Here is a 22,438-nt window from a genome sequence, read left to right on the forward strand (position 1 = left end):
GAGTAGAATAATCATGGCTGATAGTAAGACATGCAAACGTAAAAGAAAACCAAACTGGATGCAAGAACAGCTGTTACTTCTTGCCCAACTGGTTAATGAAAACAAGGATATAAATCAAAGGAAAATTAGGAGTTGGGGTAACCTCCAAAACCAACGGTGATACCTTTATAAAAGCTCATTATCGTCAAATGTTTCTCAAAAGTTTACGTTCAGAGGCAGATTGCCGGCATCAGCCATTTTAGGAATAGTTTGTGGCTTGGTCTTAGTGAATTAGGAGTCCTCTTCACTACTCCTAACCTTTCACAGATTTAGGAGCTAGTTTTAGAGCTAAAACGCTTTGTGAAATACTCTTAGAGTAAAAATTTAGGATTGACACGCCCATTATTTTTAAGATTTTCTCCAAAATCTGAGAGTTATGAGCTACTTTTAGCCTTAAGATGTTTTGTGAATACGGGTCCTGAAAAATAAAATGCATCAATTTCCACAAAAATATGAAGCAGCACACTTTTCAACATTGATAATAATCAGAAATGTTTCTTGAGCAGCAAATCAGTATATTATACTGATTTCTGAAGGATCATGTGACACTGAAGACTGGAGTAATGATGCTGAAAATTCAGCTTTGATCACAGAAATAAATTAAATTTTAGTATATATTCACATAGAAAATAGCTGTTTTAAATGATAAAAATATTTCACAATTTTACTGTTTTTACTGATAAAATAAATGCAGCCTTGATATATTTTTTTCTAAAACAGATCATTCCTCATAAAGTATATAAAACATTTAACAAATTAGAATGATGTAGAATCTACAGGTCGAAATTTAAAATGTTTACAAGCATTTCATTTGGCATTACTGTAATAATAATCATAGCAACAGCAGAGAACAAACCCAAACGCACACATGTGAATGACGTGCACAAGTGCATCTGCTCAGAAACAGAGAATGCTGAATCTGCGAGTGCTACGAGGTCTAGAGGTCGACTCCTGATATCTCCGCATTCTTTGCTTTGACATACAAAGATATATGGACTCCAGACAGGGAGGCTGGATTTCAACACTGTGGCCAACAGTTACAAGCCGTCCAAGAAACATCTTCATTATCTATTGGCCTCCTACTGCAAGAATTCGACAGCTTAAGCTACAAACTATGGAATGCAGAACGCAACACGCTTTGAATAATGTGATACACTGCGATTCCAGCGAGAGGTCGGAGGTCTTTCATCTGATTTCTCAGCACTTATATTTAACTTCAAGTGGCCAAAACACACGTGCTATGGCATAAATGACCAAATGAAGTACCAAAATCAAGTGCAAAGTGCTAATGCAAAAGGATATTTTGTAAAGCTTGTTAAGGCAAGAATCACTATTGCTATTGCTCAAAGTTTCTGATACACAATTACACTCACAATTCTCACTGCCGCAGATCAGTAGTTCTTGTACATTCAAAAATTAACATAAATATGAATCATAAGGAATGTATTGATTGTGATACAATTTTGATTCCTATTAATGGCTTTTGAGAAAGAAAATTGGAAAAAAGTTGGAAAAAAGAAATGTAATCCAATTGCCAAGATCATGGGTTAGATTCCTTGGGAATGTACTCTATGAACCAATTAACAAAAAATTTACACTCTGAATTCAGTGCAAGTCATTTAGAATAAAAGTGTCTGGCAAATGCATACATTTATGCATTATAAATATGTTTTTTTGTATAAAATCAATGCAATAAAAATGTGGCTTTATGTATTCAATAAAAGAGAAACTGGGAAAAAGTTGAACCTTCTCTACAGCTGGTTGAGTATCTAAGTTAACATTTAAAAAGAAAAGTGCAACATTGACTCTACAAACATAAACGTAACTTTATTTCTTTAAAACAATGACGTTTCAGCCAACTTAAAGTCTTGGGACAAGGGATGTCCGATGAAGGCCTTGAAAATGACCAAAACATCAGTTTTACACATTATTTTAGAGTTTATGAAGTCAATACCAATACTAAACAGACAAAAAAAGTATAATTTATCAATTTTATTAAATTTTTTTTTTTTTGAGAAAACGGCCTTTAAAAATATAATAAAATCTAGAGATGCAAATAGATAAAGTGCAATAAAATAAAGATCTAATAGTGTATTTTGGATGTTCATTCCACTAGTCTGAAACGGCACGTTAAGAAATGCCAAATTGCCCATAATCTCAAGAAAAAACAACATTTCTGCCTGTAGTGTCTTAGATTACCAAACCAATTTAGCCAGAAATGGATTAAACACAGTGCAAGTGAAAACACTTTGCTCAGTAATAAATAATACTACATTATTGTTAAAACCACATTCATTCATCTGTTTCGACTAAAAGAGGATCACATCAGCTCCAATACTGGAACGAAACCATGCACGAGTCAAATTACCAGCAGAAATCACTGGCACATTACCATTGAAGTCTCAAGAATCATTTCATTCAACTCATGAGTGTGTGAACAGCAACAGAGGCTCGGCTTTGATATCAAGCATGTCTAGACATGGGCCAAACTCATTTAGCAAGCAGCACACCGCTCTTTGTTTGTGTACAACATCCAGATGCAGCACTTTACGATCCTGTGAAATATCTCTTTTACCAAAGCTTGACTGAGAATTCAAAGGTTGGGATTGATTCTCTCACTAGACTGAGGTTCTGTTTTAAACGAGAAGTTCATGACCCCAGACAGTATTTCCCATGAGTCTCAGCAACACAACGCTGAAAGAAAACAACGTCACAAGCTCTACCTTTAGAGGAGGGTGTGTGATTCGAGAGGTGGAGGTAGAAAGAAGGTTTTGAGTGAGAATGAGACTGGAAAACAGAACTGGGAAGAGAGGAAATGAAAGGAGAAGGCAGGAAATGAGCAGAGACAGGTAAGAGCCGAGACTTTGAAAGATGCTAAGACAGATAGACAAGAGTTCTATGGAAAAACCCTCACTGGAGCTAAGAGCTGCATGTTTAATCAACATAAAACTGAAATCATGATATGGTTTAGTACAATTATCAACTGGCAGGCTGCGATTTAATTCGAGAAAAACATGCTCCGTGTGTTGCAGTGTGAAGCGCCGCACTGTGTTTATTTACTCGCGAGCAGCTCATGATTCAGTGTTTTCAGCGTCTCGATTCACAGGAAATGCTGCTCTACACAAACTCATCTGCTCTGAGTTTGGAACATGCATTTATTTGAAAATGCAACATGCACCAACCATCTTCCCAAATTTGTAATGAGGAGCGCTCAGAAATCTGTCGACGTTTTTAGGGCTCCCTGTGGTTTTCTGCCAAAATAAAATCTTGATGTTTTAACGTTTGAAAATTAAGACAGCCATAAATATTAGTATTTTATATTTTGTACTGTAAAATAAAATAATATTTTTCTAAAAGATTTTTTATATTTTACAGTAAAATTACAATAGTAAAATTTCTTATGTTGTTTATATTTGTATTTAGTAATAGTAGTAGTAGAAGTAATAACAACAACAAACATAATAAATGGTAATAGTAAATTATATTTTTCTTTAAAAGATTTATTTTGCAGCAAAATATTATATTTCTTATGTTGTTTAATATTTATATTTAGTAGTAATAAAAATAATACATTCCACTAACAATAAATTGTTGTTCTTATATTATTCCTCAAAAATGTTTATTTTACAGTAAAAAAATACAACAGTATTATTTCTTATTATTAGTAGAATTTTTATTGCTACTAAATGTAAGTATTGAACAACATAAGTTATGTATTATTATTATAATTATATTTTTCTTTAAAATGTTCCTTTTAGTGAAAAATTACAACAGTATTATTTCTTATGTTGTTTAATATTTATATTTAGTAGTAATAAACTACAAATAATAAGTTATTATTCTATTTTTCTTGTTTATTTTACAGTGAAAACTTACAATAGTATTATTTCCTGTGTTGTTTAATATTTGCATTTACTATTAACAATAACATTTATATTATTAATTATTTCATTTAAATATTTTAACATATATATATATATATATATATATATACACAGTATAAATCAACCCCAAAAACCCCAAACACTGTTTTAAGAAGTCAGAAAGAGCTTTATTACCAAGTATGTTTACACACACAAGGAATTTGATTTGACGACAAGAGCTTCCAGTGCAGAAGAAAGTACAGACATACTGCAAACAAACAGAGTTGTGATATGACAAAGCGACAAACAACAAATGCTTTCTTTTCCATTAATGATTCTGTAAATGTCACATACATGTACATTCAAATATTAGACACTGATATGAAGAGCCTGGTCCAACTGCACATGCTGTGATGGTCCCTGATGAAACATTTTTGAATAAAGCCACAATTTATTAGAAGCAGACTAAAAACCTTTAGTGCAATTGCTGCAAGGATCGTCTCTTTGATGGGGATCATAATAACTGCACCTGTAGCGCTCGCATCAAAAACAAGACGATCCCAGATAGACTTAATACATTCCAGCTGTTCCCTCACCCTTCAACAGGCTTCAATCTGTTTAGTAAACGAGAATAAGCAAGCTAGACATCGGTCTAATTTGAGGTTATGACTGGGTCCTGCTTGCTCGGCGTCTTTGATTGTGGTTTATGGGATCAGGTGGGCTTTGATCTTCACTGGCTCTACGGGTTCCTCACGCACCCTGGACCAGGATATACACGAAGAGACTCGGGACGCGTCAACATGCAAACCTCTTATTCATGCTATTCTGACCTCGCATTACATGCAAAACAACATCCCAAAAATTACAATTTGCAGTTAATTTACTCCGCTTCGGGCCATCCAAAATATAGGCGACTTTTTTCTTGAGTAGAACTGTAAAGAAGATTTTTAGCTGAAACTGTGGTCTTTGGATATTCATAACATGCATGGCATGTCAATGGACAACAGTTTTTGAGAATAAATGAAAGCATATCAGGCAAAACAAAATGAATGGCTCCTAATGATATATTGAGTTCTTATGAAGCGAAACGATCCGTCTGTGCAAGAAACTGAACGTTATTTACAACATTACTACCTGTAATGAAGATCTGGTTCTTTTGGACAGTTCGTTTCAAGGAACTGGTTCAATTAACTAGTTCATTTACATAATCATGCAATGATTTCACTATACGTAATTAGATTATTAAAGCACCAAATAATGATGTGAAACAACTTGTTCATATAGTTCACCAAAAAGAATCGGTTCAAAAGAATGATTCATTTGTGAACCGGACACTGCTCTGGACCGTTTGCCTCAGGCTCTAGATTACAGGTAATAATGTTCAGTTTCTTGCACAGATGGATCGTTTCACTTCATAAGATCTCAATATATCGTCAGGAGCCACAGGTATTCATTTCGTCTTGCCTTTATGTGCTTTTTAGACTTTCAAAGTGACTGTAACCATTGACTTGCATTTTATCAATCACAGAGGATCACGGTTTCTGATCTTCTTTACTGTTCTACTGAAGAAGAAAAAAAAAAAAAAGAGTCACCTACACCTTGGATGGCCTGACTGAGTAAATTAACAGCAAAATTTCATTTCTGGGTGAACGATCCCTTTAACATTGTACAGAACCTGACAGGACCTCTTCAAACTAGTCTTAATAGCTCATGACTGCGTCCAAAAGCAGACCCAAAACTTTGACTTATGCACGCACTGAATAAAACAGCTTATGGCACCATTTAGTTCTGGCTAAAACATCCTTTGGCCAGTGTTAATAAGCAATCGAGCTGCCAAAAGTAATGTTGAAGTAAGTGGACTGGCGGTATGGTAGATCATGAGCACCGAGGGGTTTGGAAAGCAAGCGGTTCTGCTCGACTGCATGCGTTTCTGTTCGGAGCTAAAGCTAAACACGGTCAGGGATTAAACACTCGTAGTGTTTGTATATCAATCCTTCCAGGGCTGTGACACATTCAGAAAACAAATGACAGCATTTATAACACGTTTAAGCGAAAGTCAACTTCCAAAAACACCAAAATAAAATGTGTAGCCTAGGGCTGGACCAAAAAAACATCTAATACTTACAATAATATATTCATGATGGATATGCAACACAGTGTAATAATAACTTGAAAAAATCCATTGTAATTTGTCATGTAATTTGTGAGTATGAGAGCATTAAGGTTTTAGAGTTTGATTCAATTCTGTGAATCAGTTCAAACTGGCCAATTCAATTAAACAATTCTCTTTTGTCCTATCAGTCAAAAATCTGCATAGAAGTTTCCAAGAATTAAAATGACAAAAACTAAAAGTAGTAGTAAAAAACAAAAAAATTCTAAGCGTAAACATTATACAAATAAATAATTCATATATTTATAATAATTATTATTTATATGTTAATGACTTTTGTCCCATCTCTCAAAAATGTCTCAGATATATAAATATAAATTATACAAATAATTAAATAAATAAAATGTATTATTATTATTATTATTATTATTTGTTAATGACTTTTGTCCCATCACTCAAAAATATTTTTCCAAGTTTAAAAAATGCCAAGCAATAAGGAAAAAAGTAGTAAAACAATATAAAAATATTGAACAAATATTATAAAAGTATATATATATTATTATGTTATTTTTTATATATCATATTATATATTATAAATGATATTTTAAAATGTAAATATCTGCACCCTCATTTAATGTTCATAGAAATTCTAAGCAATACAAAAATGTGGCTTAAAATAGCTAAATATTTATTTAGCCGTTTATTGACAGTTAGAAAAAATAGAGATATATAAATAGGACTACATACATATATATATATATATATATATATTTCTATTCTATACATATAGCTGGCTAGTATTTATTTAGCAAAATTATATTTAATGACACCAAATATACTTCCTTGTTTTTGTTTAGTGAAGTTATTGTTGAGCATCTGCTTGAATTCTCTCGCTTGAAGTCTACATTTTACTCTAATCACTGAATGCAAGTTGAGAGACACGACTCACACGAGCTAAACAGTTGTTGTTTCTGATCACGCGTAAAGGCTTCTCAAAATGACAGCCTGAAATTGAGAACACAAAGATCATTTTAAGGCTTGTTGGCTGGTCGGGGCTTGCAGCTGTCTCACACTCACACACACACACACACACACAGCTCTGTACGTTTCGTGAATATCTTCCAGGCTTGTCCTGCAACAAAGAACTGGAAGCTTCATGTGATTCTTTAAACACTGGGACAAATTTATCAACGTTTCTGTTTGACGTTGATCAAACATCTTCCTGAAAAGGAACTGAACTAGCTTACTGAAGCATCTGTTGACTTACGCAGGCACGACAAGGCAAGTTTCCACCGTTAAGCATTGTTTCTGTCCTAAGTGAAAGTGAATCACTTCAACATCAGAACGCATTTGATGTTTAATTAACAGCTGAAAGGCACAAAAACTAAAATGGCAGACAAAATGTTGTTTGCACATCCAAAATCGCACTCGATTTTGCCTTTAGCGTGTTGCACCTGGTTAGAACAGGGTGGGAAATGCAGGAGACAAGCTCTGGTCAGGTAAATGAAGCGTGTCGGGAAGGGTTAAACATGTGACATGACCCCAGATGGCTACATGTCAGCTCCCTCTTTTTCAGTCAACAAAAGCTATTCATCATTCCTCAGTTGAAAGATCGGCCGCCATCCGTCTCAGCCGCATCATTCCTGAAGTGAATCGATTCACTGGTTTTAAATTCGATTCAGGAACTATTTTTAAATTCAAAATGACTCAATCCATTTTGATTCACAATGAGATTCAATTTCGATTCATGATTCAATTCTGTATTTGAAGTGCATTCACAGGATTATGTAAATGCTTCTCCTAATGTGTCTTAGCTAAGAAAAAGACAAAGGCAAACTACTTGAGATGTTTATTAGGAGGGCACAACATATCAGCAACCATATTGGTTACGGCCAATTTAACAGCAAAAGATAATGATAAACACAGATCTCAAAATAATAGGGGCGCAACAATGCATCGATTACAAATCCTGCCGAAGGATATGCAGCATCTTGAAGCATTGATATTGGAATCATAAATCGTTTGTTTTGGTCCATAATTAATTTTAAATGCTAAAAATTGAATTAATCAAAATTTGGTAAAGTATTGTTCAATATTTTCAAATATATAAATATAAAAACTATGAATATTAATTGCTGATTGTTTTTTTTTTTATTTGCATATGAGACCTTGAGGAAACTGAGTTCAAATAAAATAAAATTGTATAAAATTCATTTATAAAAAATATAAACGTAAACAATAAATTGCATGATTTACATATATATATATATATATATATATATATATATAATGCATTTACTTGGTGTAATAACCATCTTAATTGGTTCATCTTTTTCTTGCCTAAGACACATTACAATATCCTATAAACGCACTTAAAAAAAGTCATTAACCGAAATTGATCAGATTGTTCCAAATGTGAAAATAGTCATTTCTGAATCGCACTGAAAGCCTATGAATCATGAATCAAATCGATTTGATTCGCTGTCCACCCAAAGATTCACACCACTACAAATAATGATTATTAATTGGTCTGTATGATATAAAGTGTCTAGTGTCTATCACTAGTAGGGCTGTCAATTTTTTTCGAATTTCGAATATTCGTCGAATTTAAAAAAAAATCCGCATTCGAATTTTAGGTCTGCGTTAGCCGTCAGGCAGCCTTATCAGTGGCGCACGAAATGGCCAAAAGCTTTCTTTCCCCCTAACTGAAATTATGCCTTTTAAATTAGAATATAATTAGAATTTTGATCATATTTAAGTGGAAAATTCGAATTTAGTTTTTCAGTCATTTTGACAGCCCTAATCACTATTGCTCCCATTCATGAATGCATAACTACAAATCTGTTTCAGAGAGCCAGAGCGTTTCCATCCTGAGGATAAATGATGCCGCAAACCTCCACTGATCTTTCTCATGTGCTTCCAGATGACGGTGAAGAAAAGTCAAACATCATGACAGCACAATGGGCTGCTCAACCACCCGCTGCTCGAAGAGGAACGCAGCAGATTCACCAAACCTCACAGACACGATATTTCAGATCAGGGGAGTTCAAAAGGCTGATGGGGAATCATGGAGGTGATTGTCTGCGTCACTGTCAATTATCGTCAACTTAATCCAGCAGAAACAGATCAAACAGATACTCGATATGATCCTGTCTGCATAAAAGATGCTGATTTACAGAGCAGAGGAACTCGTATGGTTTGACTTTATCTAAAGTAACCTGCCTCATCAGTAAAAGTCCAGACCAATACAGCTGTTGGACACGTTTTTCTTCCAATATTTACATTTCAATTTATGAAAACAAATTTTAAGTTTTAGTTAACAATAATAACATACAAGAACGAAAACCTGTCAAACCAAATTTTGTTTAATATAATTTTTCTATTTAGCTTGGACTTATTTTTATTTCAGTTTTAGATGACGTAAATATAGTTTTATAGACGTAGTATTTTAGTACTTATTTTTTAGTTGGCAAGGTAATATTTGAAGAGTTCATCTGCAAAAACAGATAAATTGGGTTATTTTGATGAGACGAAAAAAAAATACAGCTAACCAACACAATAAAACACAATAAAAACACGATAACATAATAGAGACATAATAGTGTTATCCGTTTTTGCAAATAAACTCTTCATTTCTAATTGTAATTTTTCAATTAGAAAATAATTATTGTAACATTCATGCAAGGGTGCATTAAATCGATCAAAAGTGACAGTAATGACATTTATAATGCTACAAAAGAAGTTCTTTTGAACTTTCTATTCATCAAAGAATCCTGGAAAAAAAGGTTTCCACACATGTTCGGCAGTAGAACTGATTTCAGCATTGATAATTAGAAGAAATGTTTCTTGAGCAGCAAATCAGCAGAATAGAATGATTTCTGAAGATCATGTGACACTGAAGACTGGAGTAATGATGCTGGAAATTCAGCTGCGCATCACAGAAATAAATTACATTTTAACATATATTCACATAGAAAACAGCCATTTTAAATTGTAATAATTTTTGATTGAATAAATACAGCCTTGATGAGCATATGAGACTTTTTGTAAACAAAATCTTTCCAACCCCAAATTTTGAACAGTAGTATTCACTAAATAACAAAAATCGTAAAACTTTCAATTTTAGTTTTTTTTCCTCTATTTGAGTAAATGTTTACATCATTTTTTTATATCAATTATTGCCTGGAGTGCTTTCTTAGTTCTTTACTATTTTGCAAAGGAATATAGAGATGAATTATGCTTGAACTGTAGCAATGACATATTTTGTCGTTATGAGTGTTGCCGTAGAAACAAATAATTGTCTGAGAGCATGAACACCAACATGCAATACATAGTCAAACCAAAAATTATTCAAACACCAGATATAATTTTTTATGTTTTTTTTTTTACTAGTGGGTGCAGGACACTATAGTTCAAGTGAGGATAGCGAAATAAAGTCAACTGTGACATATTATACCTAAAAATTCTTCATACAGTGAACTACCAGCAAAACTGATAAAATTTGGGACTTAAAATTGTTCAGACACTTTGAGCTAATCATGTTTTGCTTAAGTGTTTTTCTTTAATTGCTAATGCCACCTTTTCACACCACAGACTGAACAAAATGAAGCATTGCTTGGTAACTGGTTGACATTAGTTAAAATAAGTTATCTGACATTATCAAGATGAATTTGTTCTGACACAGTTTAACTCTGATTCATGTCATATTTTATTAACATTTTCTAAACTATAGCGAATAAACTGTGATAATGTAAGAAATGTTGAAGGTGTCTGAATAAATTTTGGTTTGACTGTAATCTAGCTTTTATGCAACAACACGCAGTGGACTCTCACCTCAGTGTGGCCATGTTGGGCTGGTTCTGGAGATGCTCAGGCCAGTGATGCTGCATGCAGAAACAGCGCACGCCTTGAACGCAGCACGAGCCCATGTGAAGCGCTGCGGACGACACGGCGCTTTGGAAAAGAGCACAATCCTGCTGGTTCCTGTTGCAGCAGACGGGCTGCCGAGGAGAGCAGTAAACGCAGCAGGCTGGTGGCAGAGCGTTGGGCAGCAGCACAGCCAACCTCTGAGAGTCTGAGACATGTGACGAGGAAGAGGACGAGGAAGAGGAGCCTGGCGAAGACGGACACATGGCTCCGTTGGGTTTGAGTCCGCCGTTCTGACCAGAGTGCGTCGGCGTGAACACCGAAACTCTCTGCTCGTCCTCCAGCTCTTCAATGGCGTTTGCGGAAGTTGAGGATCCGCCATTGCTTTTGGTGAAGCCCTCGCTCAGGGCCATGATCCTTCCTGGATCAGCTGATCAGGACGTTAATCTGCAAATAAACACACAGTCATGGTCACTTATGCACAGAGATCCAACTCAAGCTATTTCCCATCACAGTTAAATGTACCAATAACTAGCTAACCCTTGAGATAAAAATTATGTGCGGAAACTAATGGTGCTTTTCCACATCATGGTACGGCACGGTACGGTTCAGTACGGTTCACTTTTGGGGGGTACCATTACCAAAACGTGACGTGTAAACTCTGCAGATCACTGATTGGCCGGAGAGAATCGTCACTACCTGCGTCACTGAACTTGCGACACGAGACACAACAGAACCGCTAGATTTATCAGCACAGCCAGCGAAGGATCGAACGCAACTGTTTTGAACGAGCGCACCTTTTTTAACAACCAAAAAATGGCTGTTTCATTGTCTGTTGAGGAAGTACAGAACCAAAAAGTGTCTGTTTCGTTGTCTGTTGAGGAAGTACAGACGTTCCTCTCGTTGATAGCAGAGGAGCGGATCCAGCGAGAGCTTGATGGGGCGACGTGGAATGAAAAAGTTTTTCAGGAGTCGCGGCAGTAGAGGCGGCGCAACTATAACGACATGTGAATAATCCCGCCCACTCTAAAGCGGTACTAAACTGCAGTGGAAACGCAAACCGAGCTGAGCCGAGCCGTGCCGTGCCGAGCAGAGTCGTACCACGCAGTGGAAAAGCGCCATAGGGCTGCCCTCGACTAAAGATTTTTCTGGTCGACTAGTTCACTTGAAGCATTAGTCGACCAATCGCACATTTATTAATAAACCAATTAAATTATAATAATGAGCCTTTAATTGCCTACATTGCCTAATAAGCGCTCAAGCGCACGCATAAAGCTTACCACAGCACACCGGCAGAAGTAATGATTATGAATGTCAGGGAAAAACAGTAAGGAGGCTGCATTAACATTTTAATAATGTATTGATACACTAGTGCTTTCTTTGATTTCGGTTTAAGAGATGACTCGGTCATTTCCGCAGTAGTGGACGTGCCTGTATGCACCTTTCATACAGGTTACATAATCTGAGAATATTTGTTTTCCATTTGAATTGGCTTATTTGAAAGTAGACATTTCGCTCTTTATAGATATACTTTTCATGTGTGTAAGGCAAGTATACACAGTTTTGGAGCTTCACGCTCAAGTTCACAGAGACCGAGACGGCAGAAAGCGCATCCTGTTTGCTAACATTAATTTACAAAAGCTCAATGTTTTGTTGTTATTGTGAGTGCACACAAATAAACGTAGAGTCTTTACAGATTTTAGAGATGTATTACTCTTATCTGTATGAGCAAAAATAAGGGAGTATTTTAAGAGCAAGTGAGCGCACCGGCGCCTAAATCTGTCCTGCAGTGAGCGCTACTGTATAGCTTGCACACTCCGCACAGACATTAGATTGAGCGGCCATGTAAAGTTGCTGCTACCTACATATTTCCGATGGCAAGCCATATTTGTGGTCGATGAATGATAGGCGAGCGTTTAGATGTCCTGCCCGACGTACTGTATCGCCACTTGCTGTGGATTTTTTTTTTTTCTGCAACTAGGCAACTAATAGAATTTTGGTCGACCAAGCCTCTTCTGGTCGATTAACGGTTAGTCGACTATTAGGGGGCAGCCCTAGTAATGTCAACTACCCCATGCCTTTTCAGATATATTTGTCTATAATTATGTATTTACATGTTTTTATGCTTTTAGTGTATTTTGTGCATTGCATTTACATAGAGGTGGCAACTGGCAAGAGTGTATTTTTCTTTCATAGAGCCCTCATTATGCAAGTTATGCAAATAAAAAGTTTTAAAGTTTCTAAAATTAGTATTTTATTTTGAGCCTTTTATGTGATTCAGGGTGCATTTCTTTGAGCTAGCCATTATGCATATTTCATTTGAATAACAAAGCCAGAAGCTTCTGTAATCTGATTTCTGTTGGCAGTAATTGGCTGATACAATAGATCTGGTGTTCTAATCCCTAATTCACTGCTACCAGTCTGTTGAGTGTTTAATCTAAACACTGTTGTTTAATCTGAATGTGTGCATTTGAGAGATTTGTTGTTGAGCGATTTAGACTTGTGTAAGCTGATACTGTAAAATCTCTGAATTATTCATGGAAAAATGATTTGGTAGCACTGGTGGGGGACCTTTAGCATGAAAAATAGTAAGGATGTCCAATAAATGAAATTATCAGTAATATTGCACATTACTTACACAAGTTATTGATGTTTAGTATAGGGATACAATATAAATGTACTTATATTAATATAAACAATATAACAATATAACATCTGTAAAAACATGATTATCACTTAACTTATTTAGTGCTTTTTATAGAGCTAATTAATGTAGAGTTAAAATATTCTGACTGTGGGACTGAGTTGATTATTACTTAATCAGGCACTGTTTACTTTTTTTTTTTTAGGTTCTTGGAATATCTGAAGGCAAGCAAGGTTGTTTTTCTACAATCAGAGAATATTCAGACAGAAATGATTCTTAACAGGACAAAAAACTAATAGTCACAATTGTGGGGTTCCAGGATTTAAAGGACACGGTAGTTTGGTCACACTTTATTTTAAGGTCCAATTCTCGCTATAAAAAAAACCATTAACTATGACTTTTGCCTCCGTAAACTCCTAATTTGCTGCGTATTAATAGTTAGTAAGGTAGTTGTTAAATTTAGGTATTGGGCAGGATTAGGGATGTAGAATAAGGTCATGCAGAATATGTGCTTTATAAGTACTCATAAACAGCCAATATGTTAATAATAGGCATATTTGTGGTCGATGAATGATAGGCGAGCGTTTAGATGTCCTGCCCGACGTACTGTATCGCCACTAGCTGTGGATTTTTTTTTTCTGCAACTAGGCAACTAATAGAATTTTGGTCGACCAAGCCTCTTCTGGTCGATTAACAGTTAGTCAACTATTAGGGGGCAGCCCTAGTGGAAACCAGTGTTATTTTGTTAATATTAGACCCTATTAGGGGCCGTTCACACAGAACGCATCTTTGCGTCTAAAAACGTGAGACACAGAATGCCTTCTCCGGCATGTCGCTGTCAAATGAAACAGTTGCCATTCCAACTTGCTACTGTAAACAAAAGCACGCAACGCTTGCCCCGCCTCCAGGGTCTTCTGATTGGTCCACTCTTTTGGAACAGATATAGATGGGCGGCGCTGTGTGTAAATAAACGGCACCTTATAGATTTTATTAATATTTTGGATCGGTTTCTTTTTTTGGTTTTCATTTTAATTTTAGTGACAGTTTTAGTAATTTTGCTGTGGTTTCCCCATTTTTATTTATTTATTTTTAAATTTTATTACAGTTAGTTATTTTAGTAACAAGTTAAAGTAAATGAAAAAGAAAAAATGTTGACCCAACAATTAGTAGGGCTGGGACAATAAATCAATGCATCGCGATTCGTGGATCGATTCTGAGATTTCCAGAATGAATCGAACCTTAAACCGCATAAACACATTTCATTACACCAAATAATGTTCTTTTTAGCAACATCACATGACTCCTTTAAAGGACAAAAAAAATAAATCACACTGAGATGTGGCTCCTCCAGGAGCATTTATTAAATGTTTGTATGTTACTGCTATAAATAATTTTCTCTATGGAGAAAATAAACGGGATTCTTAGTTTCAGGACAAGTTCAAGAACTGCTATCGTAACTGAACCTCAGGGAAATCATTTGGTTGCAGTATTTAAAAAATTTAAAAAAAAAAAAACACTTCAGACTGAGAACCGGTTCTTGATTACCAAGCCTACAGTGTAATTTCAGGAAGAATGGCTTTGTGAACAAAGCGAATTTCAAAGGCGCTGTCTGATTGAAAAGAACAGGTTCAAACACATTGGGCAGACAGCAGAGGAGTCGACGTTTCATGGTATGCTTGAATTTCAGCCCCTATGGCCAGGAAATTGTTGCAGAGGAATGACATGAGCCGCCTCTGCGATATTAAATGTTTCATTGGATGTTTTAAAGCGCACGCCATGCATATCACTGTAAAATAAGATCCAACCGTATTACTCAGGTAAAACGCACGCTTGTGATACTGGAAGTTTGCCCAGAAACACACACACACTGATGCCATGGTCAGCTCTTTCTGTCAAGTAAATCACCCACGTTCTTACGTGACACAGTGGAGACCTGCATGACTCCGATGGAAACCGAAGATCGCCTCTAACCGCAAACCAAAAAACGAGCATCCAAAATAAGTGCCCGGGATCATGAAAGATCTTGTTTGATACAGAGGTGAGCAGGTTTCCCCTCTGACTGTCCTGTAAACACAGCGTCCAAAATACCTTCTTGCACCAACAAATCCGTTTGTGTTCGCAGCTGAACCGCATCCAATAAAAAAGCAGGCAGATAGAGAGAGCTTTCTAAAAAGAGAAACCCAAGGGAGGGAAAACATGTTCAGCGCTATGAATGCTCAGTGTAATGTTGGACGTCTCCTGCATCCGTTCTGAACGCTGTGCACTGGAGGAAGATCATAACAAGAAGTTTAAACAATTATAAATAGCCTTCAAGAAATAAATACACATTCTGATGGGGAGATTAAGAAATTAAAGCATTGAAAAGCACTGATTATTTCTCAAAACGTTTTCTAAATACAGTGTCCTCAAAGTATTTGAACACTTCAGTCACACATATGCATGACTGCGCATTAGATAATAACATATCAAATGAAGTGTGCCAGTATCTGCATGTCTAAATTGACTTCAGCATGTTTGAAGTCTCATTGCCTAGTGTTTTTGGTGGATGTATGAAGTCGGTTCTCCTCAAGTTCACACAAGTGTCCTAGCAGAGGATCCACAGGTGCAATCATCATTTTAACTATCAACATTTTCACACTTATGTTTCACAGGTTTGGCTTCTTTTTCAACACTAGATGTATTATTTTATCATTTCAAACTATATAAAATTGTGAAATGTTTTGCTTAAAGTGTGCTTGTGCTATTATTCTTCAAAATAATTGTTGATATTTTGTTATTCAAATGCAATTAAATACTGCAATGGCATTCATACTAGCTATATTTCAAACTAAACATATTCCTTACTTTCATATACTGTGTGTACAGATAGGCCTAATTATTATTAAATTAGAAATTAATCTAACAACTAAAAGAAAAAATACAGTATTACTATTACTAGTATTTAGATAGATAGATAGATAGATAGATAGATAGATAGAAAATACACAAAAAATCGTGTCGATGTAAATCATAAACAAAAGACAAACTTACAGAGTTTAGGACAGATCCCAGGTTGCCATTCCTTACAGACTCATTGCATGAGCCCAAGACACAAAACTGATTTAAACGAGGATTTTGGTGAGTCAGCTTCAGATGTAATCATATATTATGTTCAGATGTCTTCATCAGTCGCATTATCATTTCAGTCTAACCTCAGCTCAAGCGCCAACAGTCCCTGCAAACCGCCTTATGTAACGTTATTTCTCCTGGACTTGACCAGCTTTTGCTCCACAAACATCCAAACAAACGCGTCCGAAACTCCGTAAACAAACTTAAAGCCTTTTTAAGAGTGCCGTTCCGTAACCGGAGACAGAATAACATTCCTCGATCACAATAAAACTCTGTAATCCTTTCGAAAGGAGCGAGTTATGTCGCGCATTTGTTGAGAACAACGGAGCGCATGCAAACACTCCATCTACTCGACGCAGCAAACACTACAGCGCTTCCATAAACCGAGCTTCACCGCAAGCGACGGGATCCCTGACGTCAGCGGTCCGCCGACCAATCAGAGCGCTCTCATTATAATACATGGCGCTGCGTTGATTTAATAAAGCGTCGGACGCACGCTACGCACGCAGCAGAGATGAAGCGTTGAACGTAAACATACGAAGCAAAATCTAGCAGATCTGCTATATGTCTCAATTTCAACCATTGCGTTAGGTTTTAATTCAGGTTTCACCAGTGTATGAGATTATACTGATAGCAAGTCACAATGCAGCTTACAAATGATTTCATATTATGATAAATAATTTGGATTTGTTCGGTGGATGGAACGAAAGATGGATGGATGGATGGATGGAACGAAAGTTGGATGGATGGATGGATGGAACGAAAGACAGATAGACAGATGTATGAATGGGGAAAAAATGTATGTATGGATGGATGGAACAAAAAATAGATGGATGGATGAATGGATGGATGGAACAAAAGACAGATGGATGGATGGATGGAACAAAAAATAGATGTATGGATGGAACGAAAGACGGATAGACGGATGTATGAATGGAACAACAAAATGGATGGATGGATGGAACAAAAAATAGATGGATGGATGGATGGAACGAAAGATGGATGGATGGATGGAACAAAAGACAGATGGATGGATGGATGGATGGAACAAAATGGATGGATGATGGAACAAAAATGGATGGATGGATGGATGGATGGATGATGGATGGAACAAAAATGGATGGATGGATGGAACAAAGGACAGACAGATGGATGGAACAAAAGATGGATGGATGGATGGATGGATGATTAAACGAAAGACGGGTGGATGAAACGAAAGACAGATGGATGGATGGAAAGAAAGACTGATGGATGGAACGAAAGACGGATGAATGGATGGAAGTAACAAAAGATGGATGAATGGATGGAAGTAACAAAAGACAGATGAATGAATGGAACAAACGATGGATGGTTGGATGGATGGATGGAAGGAACGAAAGACAAATGGATGGATGGATAATGATGGATGGATGGATGGAACAAAAAATAGATGGATGGATGGAACAAACGAAAGATGGATGGATGGAACGAAAGACGGATAGACGGATGTATGAATGGAACAACAAAATGGATGGATGGATGGAACAAAAAATAGATGGATGGATGGATGGAACGAAAGATGGATGGATGGATGGAACAAAAGACAGATGGATGGATGGATGGATGGAACAAAATGGATGGATGATGGAACAAAAATGGATGGATGGATTGATGGATGGAACAAAAATGGATGGATGGATGGAACAAAGGACAGATGGATGGATGGAACAAAAGATGGATGGATGGATGGATGGATGATTAAACGAAAGACGGGTGGATGAAACGAAAGACAGATGGATGGATGGAAAGAAAGACTGATGGATGGAACGAAAGACGGATGAATGGATGGAAGTAACAAAAGATGGATGAATGGATGGAAGTAACAAAAGACAGATGAATGGATGGAACAAACGATGGATGGTTGGATGGATGGATGGAAGGAACGAAAGACAAATGGATGGATGGATAATGGATGGAATGAAGGATGGACGGATTGATGGATGGAACAAACGATTGATGGATGGCTGGAATGAAAGACAGATAGACAGATTGATGGATGGATGGATGGATAGAATGAAAGATTAATAGATAGATTGATATATAGACAGATGGAATGATGATGGATGGAATGAAAGGCAAATGGATGGAAGGATGGAAAGACTGATATACAGACAGACAGACCCATCCCAACTCCACATGTTCATGCTCAGCTGCAGAACTATGAGGGTCTGAGTAAAGATGCCCGTCTGAAATAACAACAGGCAGCTGAACTTCAAAGGGAAGAGGCTTCAGAGAGAGTGAGAGAGAGAGAGAGAGAGAGGGCACTGGAACTGGATGAAGCCGTAATCAAAACGCTCCGGGCAAACCCTCTATCGATCGCCAGCACTTCATCAAAGCTGACAAGGTCAGCCAACAACACAGCGGGAGAGAAGAAAAAAAAAGAAGGGAAGAGAAAAGAAAAAGAACATCACAGAAGGATGAGGGTCACAGAGGAAGGGTGGGTTATGATGTTGTCTGAGCCCTGGATAGTACCTTTCTACTCCAAAATGCCATAAGGTAACAGTTTCTAATCAATTTATATTGCCAGTTAGCTAATGCCACCTACTAAGTGAACATGCAAATGTGTTGTTAAATTATCGACTAATTAATTTAAAATCCCAGTAGGCATTTCATGTAAATAGTTTGTCTAAGTGGTCCGACTGACAAAGAAAGTTTGTGAATCTCTGCTCTCCCTAATATGCAACCCTCAACGAGAACTTGAGCCCAGAATCGCCCGGGTTTCTTCCGTGTCTTTTTTCTAAAACTGTAGGGGACCAAATCTCTCCGACGCCTCTCTGAAATGAGGACGAACGACTCCTGGCTGCTTCCTCGGGCCCTCTGAGTCCCACATGTGTTTTACTGCGCTGGTGACAGATCAATACAAGCGAAACAAATTATAGAGCGGATCAAAGAGAAACAGTTGGGAACTCTTAAGAACTCAAGTAAATGTTTAGACATCTAATAAGAAAAGTATATTGACAGTAGCGTTTAATTTAGTCAAAGCATTCGGATTAATCGTTGTGGTTTATCAAACATTAGCGCGTGCAGCCTCAGATGTAAGCTATGCATGCGGCAAGCGCAAGTGCATTCATATGCATATGCAGTACATTCAGCTTTTTATTCTATGCTACAAAAATGTTGATCCATAAAAGTAGGGAGGGATGGGATGTTTGGCTGGAAATGAAATATGGAAGTGTGTTCCTGATTTACATTCCTCATACAAGTGTTGCCTAACGGCTCTCAGGTGCGAGCGAGAGCACAAACCCTGTTCTGTGTGTGACAAACGATCATTTAGTTTGCGTTTTGTGCAGGTAGGTTTGTTATATATGACTGGCTTGTCGTTTGATCTAAAGCCTGATTGGTTGGGAACAATTGGCGGGAAATGTTGGATGTAGTTGTGTTTGTTTCTTCATCAGATTTGGAGAAATGTAGCATTGCATCAGTGTCTCAGCAATGGATGCTCTGCAGTGAATGGGTGCCGTCAGAATGAGAGTCCAAACAGCTGATAAAAACATCACAATAATCCACAAGTAATCCACAGCACTCCAGTCCATCAGTTAATGTCTTGTTAGGCAAACAGCTGCTTGTTTTGAGGAAAAAATCCATCAAGTCATTTTAAAATAAAATGTCCAATGAAAAAGTCATCTGGTCTGAATCGGGAGAGAAATCTGCACAGATCAAGCACCATTTACAAGCCAAAACTGTCCAAAACAGCTCTAAACAAATATGTGGGTGGATTTTGATGTGAGAGAACAACAGGAGATGGGCTTTTTCACTGGAGGAAGCGTTATTATTGATTATGGACACATATTTGGGCTGGAAGCAATAGTTTGAAGTTAAAAACATCTTGATGTATTTGTTTCTTACAAACACGCAACTTTTGTCTTCTCCAGATGATAACTGATAGACTGGAGTGGTGTGGATTACTTGTGGATTGTGAACCAACAGCTGCTGGCCACATTAAAAATGTGAAAATAGCACAACAACATTAAACAATCTGTTCATATTGCATTAGAAATGTGTGCGTTTATGCATTATGTATTGGGAGTTTCATGCATTATATATTTATTCACCTCCAGATTAGCTAGTTGTACTGAAGCTTATTCCATTTTAACCTATATTTTGGTGTCGGATCTCCAGCTTTATGCACAAACACACACATATGTGGTGCATTCAGAGCTGCACTATGACTCTGGATGCAAACCAGAAATGCTTTTCAACTTTTTTTTAAAATGCAAGCGCTATAAAGCAATACCAGTAAATTTCCCCCCAGAGGGCCGTTTTCTGGCTTTTTCACTGTATCTGGCCACGTTTTGTGCCAAATATGACACTATAGGATTATGTTATCAATTATCTAAAGCCTACTGTATCATACTTGATATGCAAAGCCCTCTAAATGATCAACATGATCAAAACTTTGATGAAAAACCTGTTGCGCTACACTAGGAACATTTATTTGTTCATCTCTCAATCATCATTGAATTGCATTGCGTTATATGTTTTGATCATTTAAATATCTGATATTTTATTTATATCATTTTATGTGAGTATCTGCTATACTGTTATAAAAATCTAACTGGTTTACATTGCAAGCATCAGAATTTCATCACTTTTTGGCCAAATAAAACCAGCATCTGCACCAAATTGCATATTGTTGCTCAATTCGAGTCTCTGAATAAAATTGATTGGATGGCCTGAGGGTGAGTACATTTTCAGCAAATTTTTACATTTCTTAAAATTCCAACTAATTAACAGGGCAGTTTCCATTAGATTACAGTGCTGTTAAACTAAAATGCAAACTTGACAATTGTCAAGTGTGCGAAACAGTCACGTTTTTGTTGAGAAGTGCATCTGAAACATTAGCGTCAGGGTACCAGCAGACGGACCGAATGATGAATGTGTGCTTTGACAAATGTGTCCTATAAATGCAAACATGTGTGCGCTCTTGTCCGCCACACTAACAAATGTTTCTAGGACTGTTAGGCAGAATGTGTGTCATTTGTTTTTATATTTAAAATGACACAAGTCTGTTTTTCTGATGTGATTTAGAGGGGCTTTTGTGTAAAACTTAAAATCTAGGCGGATAAACTCGCTTCCTCCTCTATTTAATGACAAATAATGTAAGAAAAGTGATACTGTGGCAGGAAAATGACAGCGATAGTGGCTCGGAAAGGAGAAATCCGGGCACTTTTGTATGTTTAACCCGGAGTACTTTAAAAGAACAGATCGGGTGTCAGGATCGTGGCGCTTATATGCATTACAAAAATACAGCATATCACACAAAAAGAAAGAAAGAATATTTGTTATCGATACACAAACTACACTGTGTAGAAACAATTTCCACTCACACATTGCTAGTAAATTTCACAAACAATTACAAAACACATTGAATCAGATGTGAAGTTTTGAAGCATAAAGACTGAAATTGTATTTTCTTATTTTCTTGTAATTAAAACATTCGTTTTATTTACAATTTTACAAATTCATATTTACAGTGTGTATTTCTAACAAATCTATATTTGTTATATTAAGATTTTTGATGTTTTTTAAAGAAGTTTCTTCTGCTCATCATGGCTGATTTATTTGATAAAAACAGTACAATTGTGAAATATAATTGCAATTTAAAATAAGTTTTTTTTTTTTTTATGTACTTTAAAGGAACACTCCACTATTTTTGAAAATAGGCTCATTTTCCAAATCCCCTAGAGTTAAACAGTTGAGTTTTACTGTTTTCGAAGCCGATCTCCGGGTCTGGCGGTAGCACTTTTAGCTGTAGCTTAGCATAGATCA

The 22,438-nt window shown here is 36.5% G+C and overlaps 1 protein-coding gene across 3 annotated transcripts in view; it reads right to left on the reverse strand.

The window, feature by feature from the left end:
• The window catches only part of disp1 (dispatched homolog 1 (Drosophila)), a 60,456-nt gene that overhangs the window by 12,798 nt on the left and 25,220 nt on the right, over positions 1-22,438 (reverse strand). For 2 of the 3 annotated variants that reach the window (XM_016543849.1, XM_016543848.1), the window contains exons 1-2: positions 16,553-17,006; positions 10,846-11,325 (exon numbers count right to left, since the gene is read on the reverse strand). In XM_016543849.1, the coding sequence (XP_016399335.1) occupies positions 10,846-11,291 (446 nt within the window). In that variant the 5' untranslated portion in view covers positions 11,292-11,325; positions 16,553-17,006. Of the gene's footprint in view, positions 1-10,845; positions 11,326-16,552; positions 17,007-22,438 lie in introns of those variants that run through there. The other variant, XM_016543847.1, reaches the window with a different exon arrangement.

Source organism: Sinocyclocheilus rhinocerous, unplaced genomic scaffold (genome assembly GCF_001515625.1).
Source record: "Sinocyclocheilus rhinocerous isolate Xijiao unplaced genomic scaffold, SAMN03320098_v1.1 scaffold310, whole genome shotgun sequence".
Lineage (NCBI taxonomy): Eukaryota > Metazoa > Chordata > Actinopteri > Cypriniformes > Cyprinidae > Sinocyclocheilus > Sinocyclocheilus rhinocerous.